The sequence below is a fragment of the Cyrtonyx montezumae genome, unplaced genomic scaffold (genome assembly GCF_038088225.1).
Source record: "Cyrtonyx montezumae isolate F1298 unplaced genomic scaffold, pur_monq_1.0 scaffold_10, whole genome shotgun sequence".
In the NCBI taxonomy this organism is placed as follows: Eukaryota; Metazoa; Chordata; class Aves; order Galliformes; family Odontophoridae; genus Cyrtonyx; species Cyrtonyx montezumae.
Genome location: NW_027071826.1, coordinates 13933223 through 13947023, shown reverse-complemented (window position 1 = coordinate 13947023; position 13801 = coordinate 13933223). Strand labels below are relative to the sequence as shown.

At 42.4% G+C, this 13801-nt stretch overlaps 1 protein-coding gene across 3 annotated transcripts in view; it reads right to left on the bottom strand.

Annotated features, from left to right (window-relative positions):
• Positions 1-13150, bottom strand: part of ASB2 (ankyrin repeat and SOCS box containing 2) — a 31403-nt gene extending 18253 nt beyond the window's left edge. For 2 of the 3 annotated variants that reach the window (XM_065750788.1, XM_065750806.1), the window contains exons 1-3: positions 13070-13150; positions 12351-12490; positions 1387-1653 (exon numbers count right to left, since the gene is read on the bottom strand). In XM_065750788.1, the coding sequence (XP_065606860.1) occupies positions 1387-1653; positions 12351-12385 (302 nt within the window). In that variant the 5' untranslated portion in view covers positions 12386-12490; positions 13070-13150. Of the gene's footprint in view, positions 1-1386; positions 1654-3308; positions 3356-12350; positions 12491-13069 lie in introns of those variants that run through there. The other variant, XM_065750796.1, reaches the window with a different exon arrangement.
• Between the last annotated feature and the right edge of the window lie 651 nt (positions 13151-13801).

The window sequence follows — 13801 nt, the reverse complement described above, 5'->3', positions numbered from 1 at the left end:
ACACGCATCCGTAGAGACAGAGAGCTAAAGCGTGCCAGTCAGGGCTTTGAATAAAAGCAGATGGCCACAGCTTGCTCTGTGCTGGATTCAGCTGCTCTCTCAGCTCGAGATTATTTTTGGCCCTCTGAGGAAGCGTCAGGGGATTCAAATGACCATATAAGACTACAGTGAGGTTAACCCTGCTGCCACCGCACAGGAAGCAGGCATGCGGCAAAGCAACATTCATCACCTCCCCAAGTGTCATGCACGGAGATCTGAGCAGGTGCTGGAGGAGGATATGGCTCTCCCAGGTGGTGGAAGGGCTCAGCAGCACTCTAGATCTGGTACTACACTGCTGGAAAGGCTTTTGCTCTGCTGGGAGGTCAAATGCTGCTGGCCTGAGGCAAAAGCAGGGGATGCAGAGAGCAGTAGATGCAGTCTTATGATAAAAGAAAGTAATCCTGAGGAGGACAGGGCCAACTGGCCAGGGAAGTCCTTATTCTGCACACCACCAAGTCCTCACAGCAGAGCTGACATTGCAGATGCACTGCAATGACCCTGAGAAACCACAAACTTCAGCTGGAGCAGGAGTGCACTCCCTGAAGTGTCCCCTTTCTGCAGCTAAGCACACATGCAGCTCCTCTTATTGTCCCACATTTCCCAGAGCCAAGCAAGAACAGCAGAGTTGAGAGAAAGGAAGAGGAACAAATCCTGTTTCTTCAGGCTTATTACAAAAATACTTTGAAAGGTTATTTTTGTATCTCCATTGATTTAGGGTAACTTTCTACCCTCTTTCACCCTCTACTAGTCCTTCTTCCCTTTTCTAAGCTCCTTCCCCTTGAGAAATCAGCCTTTAAAGAATAAAAGTAGAAGGATGCCTGCTTTGGCAGCAAGTTTCCACAGTTGCCATGTGGCTACATAGAACCCACATGGCTGGCTGCCTGGAGCTGTGCTTGGCAGGAGCAGTGTGCCTGTGACCAGACCTGGACCTGAAATAACCACACCCTCCACAGCATCTAAAAGGTGGCCAGATCACACTGTTTTATATGCCAATTTTTAGCCTCTCTCCTATGTTTTCCCATAACAAACACTGTGCTCCCTCTCTGGCAAAGCTGCAGCTTAGAGTGCAGCATGGCAGAGGGGAGCTGCTGGGGCTTTTTTACTTTAGGAAAACACACAGCAGTGCCCCTTTCTAGTTTAATTTATTGCTTAAACCAGACAGCTTCAGGCTGATTTTCATTTCATTGTGAGGGTGTAAATTGTTGACCTCACTGGATTTATAGCAGCCTCTGACTTTTAAACTAATGACAGACTCTCAGACCAAGCGCATGAAGCTGCTTGGCAGAGCTAATTAGAAGGGCACATGTTTTGACGGAGGAAGCTGGCAAGCATTTGCTGCTCACTCACCTTTGCCAAGGGTAGAGGTGGTAGGGAGGGTTGTGGCTGTTGGCACAGCTGGGGGCAGCCGCCTCACTGGGACCTCCTCCCAGCGGCTTTGGGTGGCCCTGGGCCACTGACTGGCCCACTGGATCTTCCCCCAGGCTCTGTTGGATGGCCATGTTGATCAGCTCATCCTCACTCAGGCTGCTATACAGACTGTATTCCTCGCAGCCTATAGTTTGCCTCTGGGTATTTGCTGCCGTTGTAGCCATTTTTGTTCTTTTAGTGTTTTTGCTGTCCTGAAAAAGGAAATTGTGGTGATCAAAACGTGGAAGATTAAAGAAATTCAACCATCTTGTTCTTTTGTTCATCTCTGCCTCTTGAGTGGACCGACCAATAAATCTTTTGAAAATCCTTCACTAGGGAGAGAACATTGTCAGTGAAATTTGCACATGAACTTAGTGAACAAACTCCTTTCTATCATGTAAAAGGACCTGATGTATTTGTTGATTAAAAAGGGAAGGGAGATGCTGCAAGCAAGGCAGGTTCTTATCTACTTCTGGTTACCACAGTTCAAGAGAAAAAAAGGTAAAGGAAATCCTCATCAGATTAAAGAGAATCAATTTTGAAGTGAATTTATTTTGGACAGCACCAATGAACATCCCTTTTTTTGTGTTTTGTTGTTTTGTTTTATTTCTTGCTCTAATTGAAGAAAATTATGGGGCAAAGTTTGTCTGTCTGTAGGTTTTCTGCAAGTGCAGGTTCACTGCCACTATAAAGCAGCTTAGTAATTTTTTCTGCCCTATCTGGGGATAACTTGAGCAACATGCAAAGCTACTCTTATAAGTGACTTTCTTTGTTTCACTCATCTAGCAGAGCAATGTGACAATGTTCAGTTTCACTTCTGATTTTTGCTGTTCAAAGAGGAAAGTTCAAGGTCACCAGTTTTAAGACTTAAGTAAGACTAAAAAATGGTGTTGAGAGCTAGAAAGGAGAGCAGAGGACACCATGGAACACTCAGAAACACCATGGAACACTCAGAAATCATGGAATGACTCTTACCATCAAATGGACTCAAAAAAGGCAATTTACCACTGAATTTCCTGTAGTGATAGGAATGCATTAATGCCATGTGGTGTTAACAATTAAATGAATACATTATCACATTCTAGCAGGATCTCCTTCAGATGCCTGAGGGCATTCTGGCCACCAGTGTCCACGAGACAAGGGCTTATATCATGGGAGGAGGAGGTGATAAATCTTGTCTCTATAAGATGGCAGTCCTGACCTGGGGGAAATGGTAATTCCCCACATGGAGCAGATGCAGATATGTACATCAAAACACTCACTCATTTCTTTAACCAAAATTAAGAAGAAAAAAAAAGAAAGAAAGAAAATAATACAGAGTTTAAAGAGTTACAAGCACTTGGATCAAGACAGAAGAAACCCAAACTCTTAGATTTCACCTCAGAAACTGTGATGTTTGCCACATTCTCAGCTCCCTCAGGCTCCACTGGAGGAAATGGGAAAGGGAAGACCAGCAGATTTTGGATTAGCATTATGACTCTTAGTGGGGAAGAATCTATTTTGCAGTCATGAAATCTGCCAAAATAAAATCTTCATTTCAGATAAATGATGCAACTCGTTTTTGTTGGCTTTTGTTTTGTTTTTGTCCAGACCTCTCAAGGCTTCTCCAGTGCAAGCTGGTGGATCTCAGCTCTGCTCCGATCCCTTGCTGTTCCAAGGAACTTTGCCCAGGCATCAAACCATTGATAGCTCCCATACAGGAGCTGCTGCCTCCCCATATCCCAGATGCTTTGGTGCCTGTCCTTGGCTACACTCCAAACCACAGCTGCCCAAAATCCATTTCCAGCTGCTTCTGCTCCTGCTTGGCTTGTTCAGCTCCTGCCATGCTGAGCAGCATGCTTACAGTCCCACAGCCTAGAGACTTACCTCGTATGAGGTGCTCTGTGGCCGTGTGAAACCCACGGGCTGGCATCAGCGAGCTTGCTTGCAACATTCAGCACTGCAGTGCCCAGATGTAGGGGCCTGGCCCAGATGGTGACTCAGAGACTTCAGCTAAGCTGTCACATAAGAGGGCAGGACCTTATCCAAAGCTCCCAATGCAGGTGGTGACACTGACTCTTCGGAGGAGGCAAAAGCAGATCTAAAGTGCTATTCTCTGAGGGAAACCTGCACTGGTGGAGCATAGGGCAGATCCCTCTTCTGTGTCCTTTCCAGCCCCACCACCAACATTCTGACTACACAGCAGCAGCAAACTGGATTAGGTAACCCTCTAAAACCCCATCAGATCAAGGTATAAGAGACATTTCTGTACATCTTGCTCTCTCTCTTTTTGTTTCCTCCCTTGCTGAGGCACAGTGAGATAAAATGAACATTTTTTAATTTGGGGGTTGTTCCTTTTTCACTCTCTTACTCTTACAGGTTAACTGGGACCCATCTGCTTGTAGAAGTAAGGGAGAAACTCCCTTATGTATTGGTGATCCTCACTCATCTAAATATTTTGACAGAAGCCCCATGGAGTGCAGAAACAACAGTGCTGGCAGCAGCTCCCACTACTGACTCATCGTGTAGGCAGAATCTTGTGGGGCCCAAAATAGAGAAAACTTTCAGAGCTGCTCATCTGATTGACACATCCCTGGAGCGGGTGTCAGGGTCACACGTAAGTGCCACAGGAGATTTTGCACCCATCTTGACAGCCAAGAACATCCTTGGCCACCCTGCTCCCTACCAGTTCAATTTGGATTGGAAGACATTCTCGGTTGAGATGCTTTAGTGGGTGGCTGCAAAACCTCAGAGCTCTCATGTGAGTTCATTTCTGTTAGGAGCTGCTGTGATCCAGGAGAACTGTGACAGCAGCCCATGCATGTGTCTTCGTTACCCCTGGGCTGGGCAGTCACCCTGTGTGGCTCTGCCCAGTTGGGCAGCAGTGAACTAACAACCACCACCTTACAAAAGCCCATGAGGTCAATGAGCTAGAGGTGTTTTCCACCTGTAGTACCAAAGGTGTGAAAAAAGATGAATCTTTCTTGCTACAAATGGTTGAACCAATTCAATTAAGTAAGGTATGGTCAAAGCAGTCTCCCTGAATTCATCTTAGATCTGTTTGCTTGCTTCTATACAGCCTATTGTAAATTTAGAATGTTGGTATTGGGTCTACAAATTAAATACTGGGTTAACTGTTTCTCTAGCCCAGGTTTCTGTGGGATGATTTCATATTGGGCTGTCCCCTGCATTCCTCTGGCAGCCCAAGAGCCTGTCCTCACACGTGAGTAGCACATTGCATCACTTGTACTTCAAGCTCAGGACCTGAATTTTAAAGCCATGGTTGTAGTGGCTGTGCTAGTAATTAACACTTTGCCTTCAGGTCTGAATTGCCTCATTAGTGATTTCCCTTGTTAGAGACATCACAGGATATTATCGCCTGTGCAACCATCTAATACCTCAGTCTAACAAGACCTTCTAGATCTAAATTCATCATTATTTCCACGTTGGGCCTGACCCTGCTCTCCTAACACAAACAACAGCCCCACCTGATTTGTAACTTTGCTCTCCTGGCTTCAATGACTTTAATTAAGTGTAAGCACTCAAGTCTGTTTCATACTGAGGGATTGTAGGTGCAGGTAAGGCTTAGCAGTGGACTCAGCAGGGAGGGGACTCTGGTTCTGAAACCAGAAGTGCTGCTCATGGGATGACTACTGCAGCCATTCACCTTGTGGTAAAAGCCGTAGCCATACACAATTAGGGTGCTGTTATATTTGTACCACAGGCTCTGTCAACATCCAGTGTTTGGGAAAAAGGGCCTCTGATCCCTTATGCAACATAAACAATGAGGTTTACAGCTGGCTTTAAACATGCAGGATCGCACTGTTTGACACTATTAGCATCTGAAACAACTGGTCCTCATAGTCAGCATTTTCTTAGAGAAAAGCTTAGCAAGGCTGCCTGTTCTTCATAGAATCATAGAATGGCTTGGGTTGGAAGGGACTCCAAGGATAAAGTTCCAACTCCCCTGCCACAGGCAGGGCCACCAACCTTCAGATCTGGCACTAGTCCAGGTTGCCCAGGGCCCCATCCAACCTGGTCTTGAACACCTCCAGGGATGGAGCATCCACATCCTCTCTGGACAGCCTGTTTCAGCACCTCACCGCTCCCTCTGTGAAAAACTTCCCCCTAACATCCAATTTAAACTTTCTCTCCTTAGTATTAAAGCCTTCAGTAGACCTCAGGCAGTAAAATTTTCAGAATTGCTTCTTGCCATCATAGGAGGGTAGCAGGTGAATGACAAGGTCATCAGGGAGCAGAGCCAGGGACTCTGCCAACCTTCGTTCTTTGTTTACCTCAGTCAGCTTGTAATTCTGTGCAGAACCTCAGCATTTATGGCACAGGGCATGATGGACTACATCTCTAAAAAAATATCAAGACTGTGAGAGGCTGTAAAAGGGGGAAAAGAGGAGCGGTTTGCTTATTTTGCCTTTTGCGAGGTGTGTTTGAGCCCCAGGCTCTGTGGATACCACTCCCTGTGTTTGCCTTTACTTCTGGAAGCAGAAGGAGTACACAAAGGGAAGGTAAACACAGCTGGAAGTCTTTCCAGAAAACCATGTCTACAGTTTAGCCCTTACTGCTCCATCTTTCAGGCCAGATCCTCTGCTGACAAAGGGAACTAGACCAATTTGAAGCACTTAAAGTGTTCACGTTTTTGCTTCATTTTAGGACAGTTTCCGTATAAATCTCTAGAATTTTTGAAGTATATTTGTTAACTACTTCTAGAAGACAAATGATGTTTCAAAAACAGACACGTTTTCAGTGCCCATCATATCTGTCAGAGTTCGGGCACTAGAAGAACACCACCTCATGCTGTCCAGCTGTGGCAGCAGGCAAAAACATTTTGTAATGACAGCTCATGCAAACCGGTCAAGTTACAGTTCTGTGCTGGAGAGCAAAGCCAGGCATCCCAAAGGAATCTTCTGAGCAAACAAGTCCCTCATTCGGCCCCAGCTGTCAAAACAGGTCACCTATCAGTCTGGCATGTGTTATGATGCCATCAAGTTTGTGATTCTGTGCAAATTCTTAACTGGAAATGAATACACCTGCATGCTTTTATTTCTTCTCAGAAAGTGTTAATTCACACAGTAATCACTGCAATATTAACTTTGTGTTGTACCACCCAGAAATTTATAACTGAGAGAAATAATTTGCTGATGTCATCTTTTTCCTTTGCTACATCTTACGTGCTATCATACCTTACAATATAATTATAACAACAATAATTATTTCTGGGTAAGCTTTCTATGGGGCAAAGATAAAAGCACCACTGATAAATAGAAATAAAATGAGGAAATGACAGAGCTACGATTCTGCTTAACTCCAGCGAGAGTTTTATAGCTTATGTGGAAAGAACAACAAGAAAAAATCCAAATCAAAACAACAACAAAAAAACCCACAAAAGGAAACAACAAACTCAGAAAACTTTGTTAGGGTGTTCAGTACAAACTGCTACAGGAAGAAGTATTTGCATAGACATAGAAAACTGACATTGAAAATGCTAAGTAAAATCAAAAGAAGCATATTTATGTTACCTTTTTGTTCTGAAATAGACGAGTTATGATATAGTTGAAATTAGTTATCTTCTTGATAAAGTCTTAATTCAGAAAATCCTCGTTGGTATTCATCTCCCTGCTTTGCCTGGATGTTTCGATCAACTGCAGGACAGCTTTGAAACACTCTCGCTTTGAAGCCTGGAGTTTATTTCTGGATCACCCCATGATCAGCGAATACAAGCCAAAATATAAGTTGTTCTGAATCTCAGATTTCCTGCTTGAAGATGCACTACAGAAACTTTTACCCATTATAAAGTTCTTCTTGGTTGCATTAATGTGAGGAACTTCACTTCATCAAGCATCCTGTAGCTAAATGACACAAAGCTGACCTTTCTATTACATCATTATTTATTGTCCCTGACAAGTAGACCATATATGGACATGTTTCTGGAACCAAAAGAAAAAAAAGGAATTTCCATATAATTTTGAAGTAAAATAAGTTGTCCTGTGGAGTTTTATTTAATTATGGAAAAGGAAGTTCAATTTACTTTCACTTCAGCTACTTGTTAAATGAATGAGGCAAACAGTACTGTGGGTATTTACTTATATTTTACAGTGGCTCATGTATTTTTAAGGTTACAAGTTCAACACTTCAGAATTCCAGAGATGACAAAAGCAGCTGTGAAGTTGTTTCTAGAAGTATTTATAAGAGGTTATTACTAGAATGGTACTTCTCTCAAAACACTTAAAGGTGGAAGATGACCCTCTGTCAGACACCTTGAGGTTGCAATTATGAAATGGCAGCCATTGTCCCCAGATCTGTGTAAGGCAAACTGGCCAAGGAAGAGATAATCTTCACACAAGGAAACTATCAAGCACATATTGGAGAGCTGACATTGTTGGATTAGCTGGAACATGAGGAAAATCCTCAATTTGGGACTGTTACTTCGTAACTGTCCAGCTAATACTGTGAATGAAGTATAACACAGTATAATATAGAATCAAAACAATACCTATTCTTTTTAGTTGAGTTCCTAGTTCACTAATTCATGTGGCAAAACTTTGCATGTAAATAGAACAAAACCTAGATCACAACAGGTCTTACTTCCTTGCAGAATACCTTGTTGAGCCTCAGCTGTGCTCACCCGACCACTGTGTAAACAACCCCATTGAGTGGCTTAGCAAAAGCAATCTGGAAGGGAAACAATTTAGCAAGACCACATGTTTGCTCATATGTGATCCCTTCTCAGACACTCTTTTTGCATTTAAGGCCTTTCAGGACCAGCATCATTCCTTTTCCATTCCACTCCTTAATCTGACACACTCCAGCACAAAATGATGGCCATTAAGTAACATTCTCTTTCTTTGCTGCCCACAAAATGGTCTGCCCTCATCTCCAGTGCTAGGCAGTTGCTTTATCCAAAGTTAAGAACATTCAGCAGTTACAGTGGCAAAGTAGTTTTGGATGAGGACACCAAGAGAGTGTGAAACTCCTACATGATGATAGCATGCCAGCCAACCCTCTATGACTTTTAAACAAAATCCAGCACTTTTTTTTTCCTGATATTACTTTAAGATTGTCTTGGCTTAAAACCACTCCCAGATTTAACTCTTCTGCTTGCCTTTGGGCAGGCTCTCATCAGATCCACACCCTTGGCACTCCTATGGCCTCTCCATGATGACTCACTGAGCCCAAGGAAAGATGCTGATACTTCACTGTAGATTCACATCTGGCAAAGGCATGGGTGCCTGAATCTTCCACTACAGGTTATTTGAATAGGAAAAAAGACACTGGGCTCAAGGTCTCAGCAGCTCTGAATACTGAAGGTGGTTTCTCGTTCACATCTAGCACTTTGCAATTTACTCTTTCAAGCTCCTGGGTTTCCCTGTAATGTTCAGTGCACTTTTCTCTCACAGAATCAGTGTGAAGCATACTCTGAGTTCTGAAACAAATAAGAAATGATGACCATGTCACAAAAAGGTGTTGTCCATGCCATGCTTTTCTTCAACTTTAACCAGATCAGACCCTTCAAGTTGTGGGGCACATCAGATGTTTGTGTATGTTCGGAGATAATGCAGGACATACAACATGAACTGGCAAGTGCCACTGTTGCATATCTCTTGTACCTACCAGCAAGGAACAGGGCTGTAGCCTCTACCCCACTCCATGTTGCAGCAAGCCAAAAGCCACAGTCTGGTAGGTAATGGATCACGACTGCCAGATCAAGATGACAAGTCGGACAGAAGCTCCAACATGGAGGAACAACCATGCAGGAGCTGCTTGCACGCATGTCTCACTCAGTGCATTAAAGTGCCTGTTGCTGGAGGAATGCAGCACTGTGGGCAACAGGGATTTGTTGTATTTGGAGCACCAATGAATGCTGCTGCACCCTTTTCCAATAAAATCACAGGACTCTGCTTCAAAAGTTCTGTTTTCAGATACAGTTTTGTCTTCAGTAAATCATTTAAGTCCTCTGAGTCTCATCTGCATTACTGAAGTGGAAATAGTTGAACATATCATCTTCAGAGATGAATCCAGAAATTCGCTGAAGGAGGAAGCCAACAAGACTGCTTATATGGATAGAGATTGACAAATAGGCCTTTATTTAATCACTACCTGTGAAATGCTTCAGTATACTCAGAGAAAAACCTCATAGAAGTTTGAAATATTGCTACAGAAATGTAACTGTATGGTCATGAAATCATACATTTGAAAGTTGATCTTTTTTTTTTGCAATAAAACAATGTTGTGTCTTTATTACAACACATCCAAAGCATAATAATAACCATCATCATGATTTATTAGCATTGCATCAGATTTGTTAATATTTCCTCTGGGACTCACTGAATGTGCATTTTCAGCTTAACCCCAAGACATTCCAAGAGATTACTAAACATCACCTGCAAAAATAAATACATAAAATCATACCATTTTCTGGGACAGACTTCAGACTCAGACGCTGCATATTAATTCTGTTTGCTTTCTCTTTAAATAGAAAATAGTGGAAATAGCCAACTCACGCTGACGGGGGAGTCAGCTGGGGTCTCACAAGCAGGGAGCAATAAAAAAGATTTCAGTCTGAGAGAAGACGAAGAACAACCATGTAAAAATAGAATACGGCTAAATGAACAACAATTTTCCCTTTATTCTTTGTGCTTCCTAAAAATAGACAGCAGAAATCAGGTTAGGAAAGTGCCTTTAACATGTTTTATTTTTGGATTTTTTCACAAACCCTACCTCCATTAGTCGACCTAAGTAACCCTTCAGTTCTTCTAAGAGCTGCTTTGTATTAAATGAATCAAGCAACTGAAGTTGGTGAAAAAGCAAAGTTCGTTTGTCCATCTGAGGAGACCAACAATCTTATTACAGACTCTGTGTGTGAAACTGGCAATAGTTTTGGCATCACCTGAAGAAATGCAGCTGAGAATGTACATTAGCACTAAATATTCTCAACCTTAGCCTGTAACTCCCAACAAGCAACTCTGCTGCACCCAGACACTTGATTCGTGTATGTCTGCTCTGAGATCAAGAAATATTATTTGTGACACTAAGAATCCCTGGGCAGAAGGCACTGGTTCCAGTAGATAACCATTGTGTTGCTGCCTGTTGTTCATGCATAAAGTTTTGAGCATATAGAGGTAGTAACTGTGGAATACACACAGACATAAGGCACTGTATGATCCAGCCAAGGAGACCTCTTGCCTTATGCAGTTGCACAGCAGCTATCTGATTAGGTTCCTTTTGACACTATTTTCTTGTGTTTAAAGGAAAGCAATCCCCATAATACCTTGCCAAAGAACAGCATAAAGAACAGCATACTGATCCACGTGTTAGGTACCCTTTCATTGTCCCTGTCTGAGCTTTTTCACTGTAGAAAGGCACTGAGGTATTTTGGGGTGGTACAGACCTTGTGACATTGTGAGTACAGACCTAGGACACACACTTCTGTATCTCTGACAATCATATTCCAGTAAGCAGAGCTTTGCTTCTCATTCAGTGTTGCCATGCTTTGCTTCTGTCAGACACTCCCAAAGATTAAACGCAAATGCCAGAAGCAAAAGAAACTCCCTCATCTCTCCTGCTATACAACCCATGTTCAAATAACAAGGAGACAGAAACTCCCACAGAGGAAGGCAGTTTCAATTTCAATTTCCTTTGCAAGAATTAATGATTGCTTTGGCCACAGTACCTTGAAAGAGACAAGAAGCCAGAGGCACTTGCATGGGAAAAGGTGCAGAGTGCCACACATGCCCAGAGATAAGGAATGCAATGTGGAGTATTCCTTGCTGACTTTGCTGCCTCAATACTTCACTGTTGCAAAATTTTAGGTGTATTGAGTTCCCTCTACTAAGAAGATAATTGCCTTTTCAGGAGGGATTTAACCCACTCCAATGGCTCGTGACTCTCAGCTGCCAGTCAGGGTGCAATTTTGCACAGTTTACAACTGCCTCTTCACAGAAAAATTTAACATATCAGAAAAACAAAAATGAAGCCATCAACTCTCTAGAAACATGATATGATCACCAAGAGGTGATGGAACATGCCATACTAGTGCCCCAAGCCCCATTTGAGATATCTGATGGCTCAGCCCAGAACCTGCCCTGCCAGTAAGGTTTGAAAGAACCCTCAGTGATTGCAGTCACTGCCTCTCTGCAAATGTCATCCTAAGGTCACATCCGCTGACTCAAACTGAAAGAGCAATCACTCAGAAGAGAACATGAAATCCTAATACAGTGTGAATGCAACCTGAAGACTACATAAACAAATACATGTTCCTTGGAAAAATGGAGAAAGCACAAACATTATCTTTTAGTTAACCTTTGCTGTGCAAATATCATTTATTTTATGATATAATACATGTTTGTAAGAATTCTAATGAAAGTGTTCTCTTTTTCTTGACCTTTACAAAATCCACAGAATTCAGAAATGTTGCTGCAACCTCTTTGCTCTGAGACTTTTGCAGAAGAACAAAAGGACAAGAATGGCAACATGAAGCTCAAGAAAAGGTCCTGCAAAAACAATGACTCTAAAACAGCAGTGGTGGAAAAGTCAAAGAGATTTTGATGGGAAACTAGCATTTCACAATTTTTTAAAGTAATATGCAGAAATATACAATGGGAACTTACCTCTCCATTTTATCCCATTTTGAGTAATTTCAAAACAAAATCTCCCTCTGCTAATTTATGTTTTTTGATGTTTCCTTTGTCTTTTTTTTTTGGTAGCATCTAAGTCCATCTAAATTCTGTTGGTATCCAAATACTGTGACTGCTGTATGCAAGAATATCTGCTGTAGTGATCTCTTCCCCTTCTCCCAATGGCTTGAGGACAGGGTAGATAGATATTTGCCTTTATTTTACTAATCTTATACAGAAAAAGCCCTTGTAAAACAGAACAGGCCCTATCTAAATTCACCAGCTTGTAAAACATACATACCTTTCAGCACGGTGAGGTTCAAGGAATTCATTTTTGACTTTTCATGTGCCAGGCTACTGCAGTGGAGGCAGAGTGAGACCCTGCTGTGCACAGTTGCAGAAGAGGCTAGATTTGGTTCTTTAGGATGAGCTCCAGCCTGGACTGGGACAAGCAATGGCACTATGTCCAATGCCATCAGGCTCGGCAACTCAAAGCAAGGGACAAGCTGTCATCCCTATCGACTCATGCCATATAACACTGGCCTGCTCCCCTGCATAAGCTAACCAAGCAAGGGAATCATGGCTTGCCTTGCAGACAAGAGCAGCCAAAGAACCAGAATAGACTCTGCTAAAGTACACTGCACCATGATCTCTATTTACCTAGTGCTGTTTTTTCAGTATGGTCAAATTGAAATCTAATAACTACAGTATTTAAAGCTTCGATAAAATTATCTCTCTTTTATACTGTCATTGAAATTGTTTAGCTCTCCTGCACTGACTGCTTTGAGCACACACGAGAGATTTCTGCCTCCTTTAAGTTCAAATCACAGTGCAACAGGTTTGTTTTGCAGGGTTGACATTTAATTATTTGCCCTACTTCTTTCAGGTTAAATTTAGAGCTAAATTTAGGACAAGTGTCTGGACAGAATGTCATATGACACCAGTGTATATCTCTTGTGCAACATGCCGTCCAAATATGTAGCATTCAATTCAGATAAAAATAACCGTACACTTACCTAATTCAGCAGGCTGCTGGACTCTGATGAGGTGGTAAGCAGACAGGGCAATAATAAGTCACCAGTATTTTGAGGGAAGGGACATCAATACAGGCAAGAAGATAGAAAAAATCCTTTCCTGTGTAAGCTCTTTTCAAGCAGTATTTGCTGTCCCATAGTCATATATTACAGACTAGGTTATTGTAAAAAGAGTGAGAGCAAATAAATTACAGTGGAACTGTGAAAAGAATTGTGTTCTCTTCCCATCCAAGTGAGATATCTCTCATTCCTCAAAAGCAGTGTTAACTGACAGTTCAAACTTCTACCTTAAGGTAAGAAGAGAGCGGGTTCCTTCGCCATTAAGAAATGTCTTCCTAGTGCACAGTCTCCCAAGACACAATAGGGCTTGAAGATGCCACTCTGCGCTGCTGAGCCAGGGAGACCCAGACCTCCAAATGAAGCATGATCAGTTCTTTAGTTGTATTTGGAGATCACAGCTCCAGGGAAAACCCAAGCATGTGATAAAAATAGAAAGTTAAACATTGGAAAATCTGTTTAATACCTTTTCAGATAAGATGAGAACAAGCATGACAGCAGAGATGAAGGCTGGAGTAAGGAGGCAAATTTCATCCAAGTTGCCTTCTAGATAAGAGCTATGAAGACATGTAGGATGTATTTTCTTCACTTAAGCTGCTGCTGTGCTTTAGTTCTTTGGCATTTATGTAGTCCCAACCCACCGATAAGGGCAGGTTA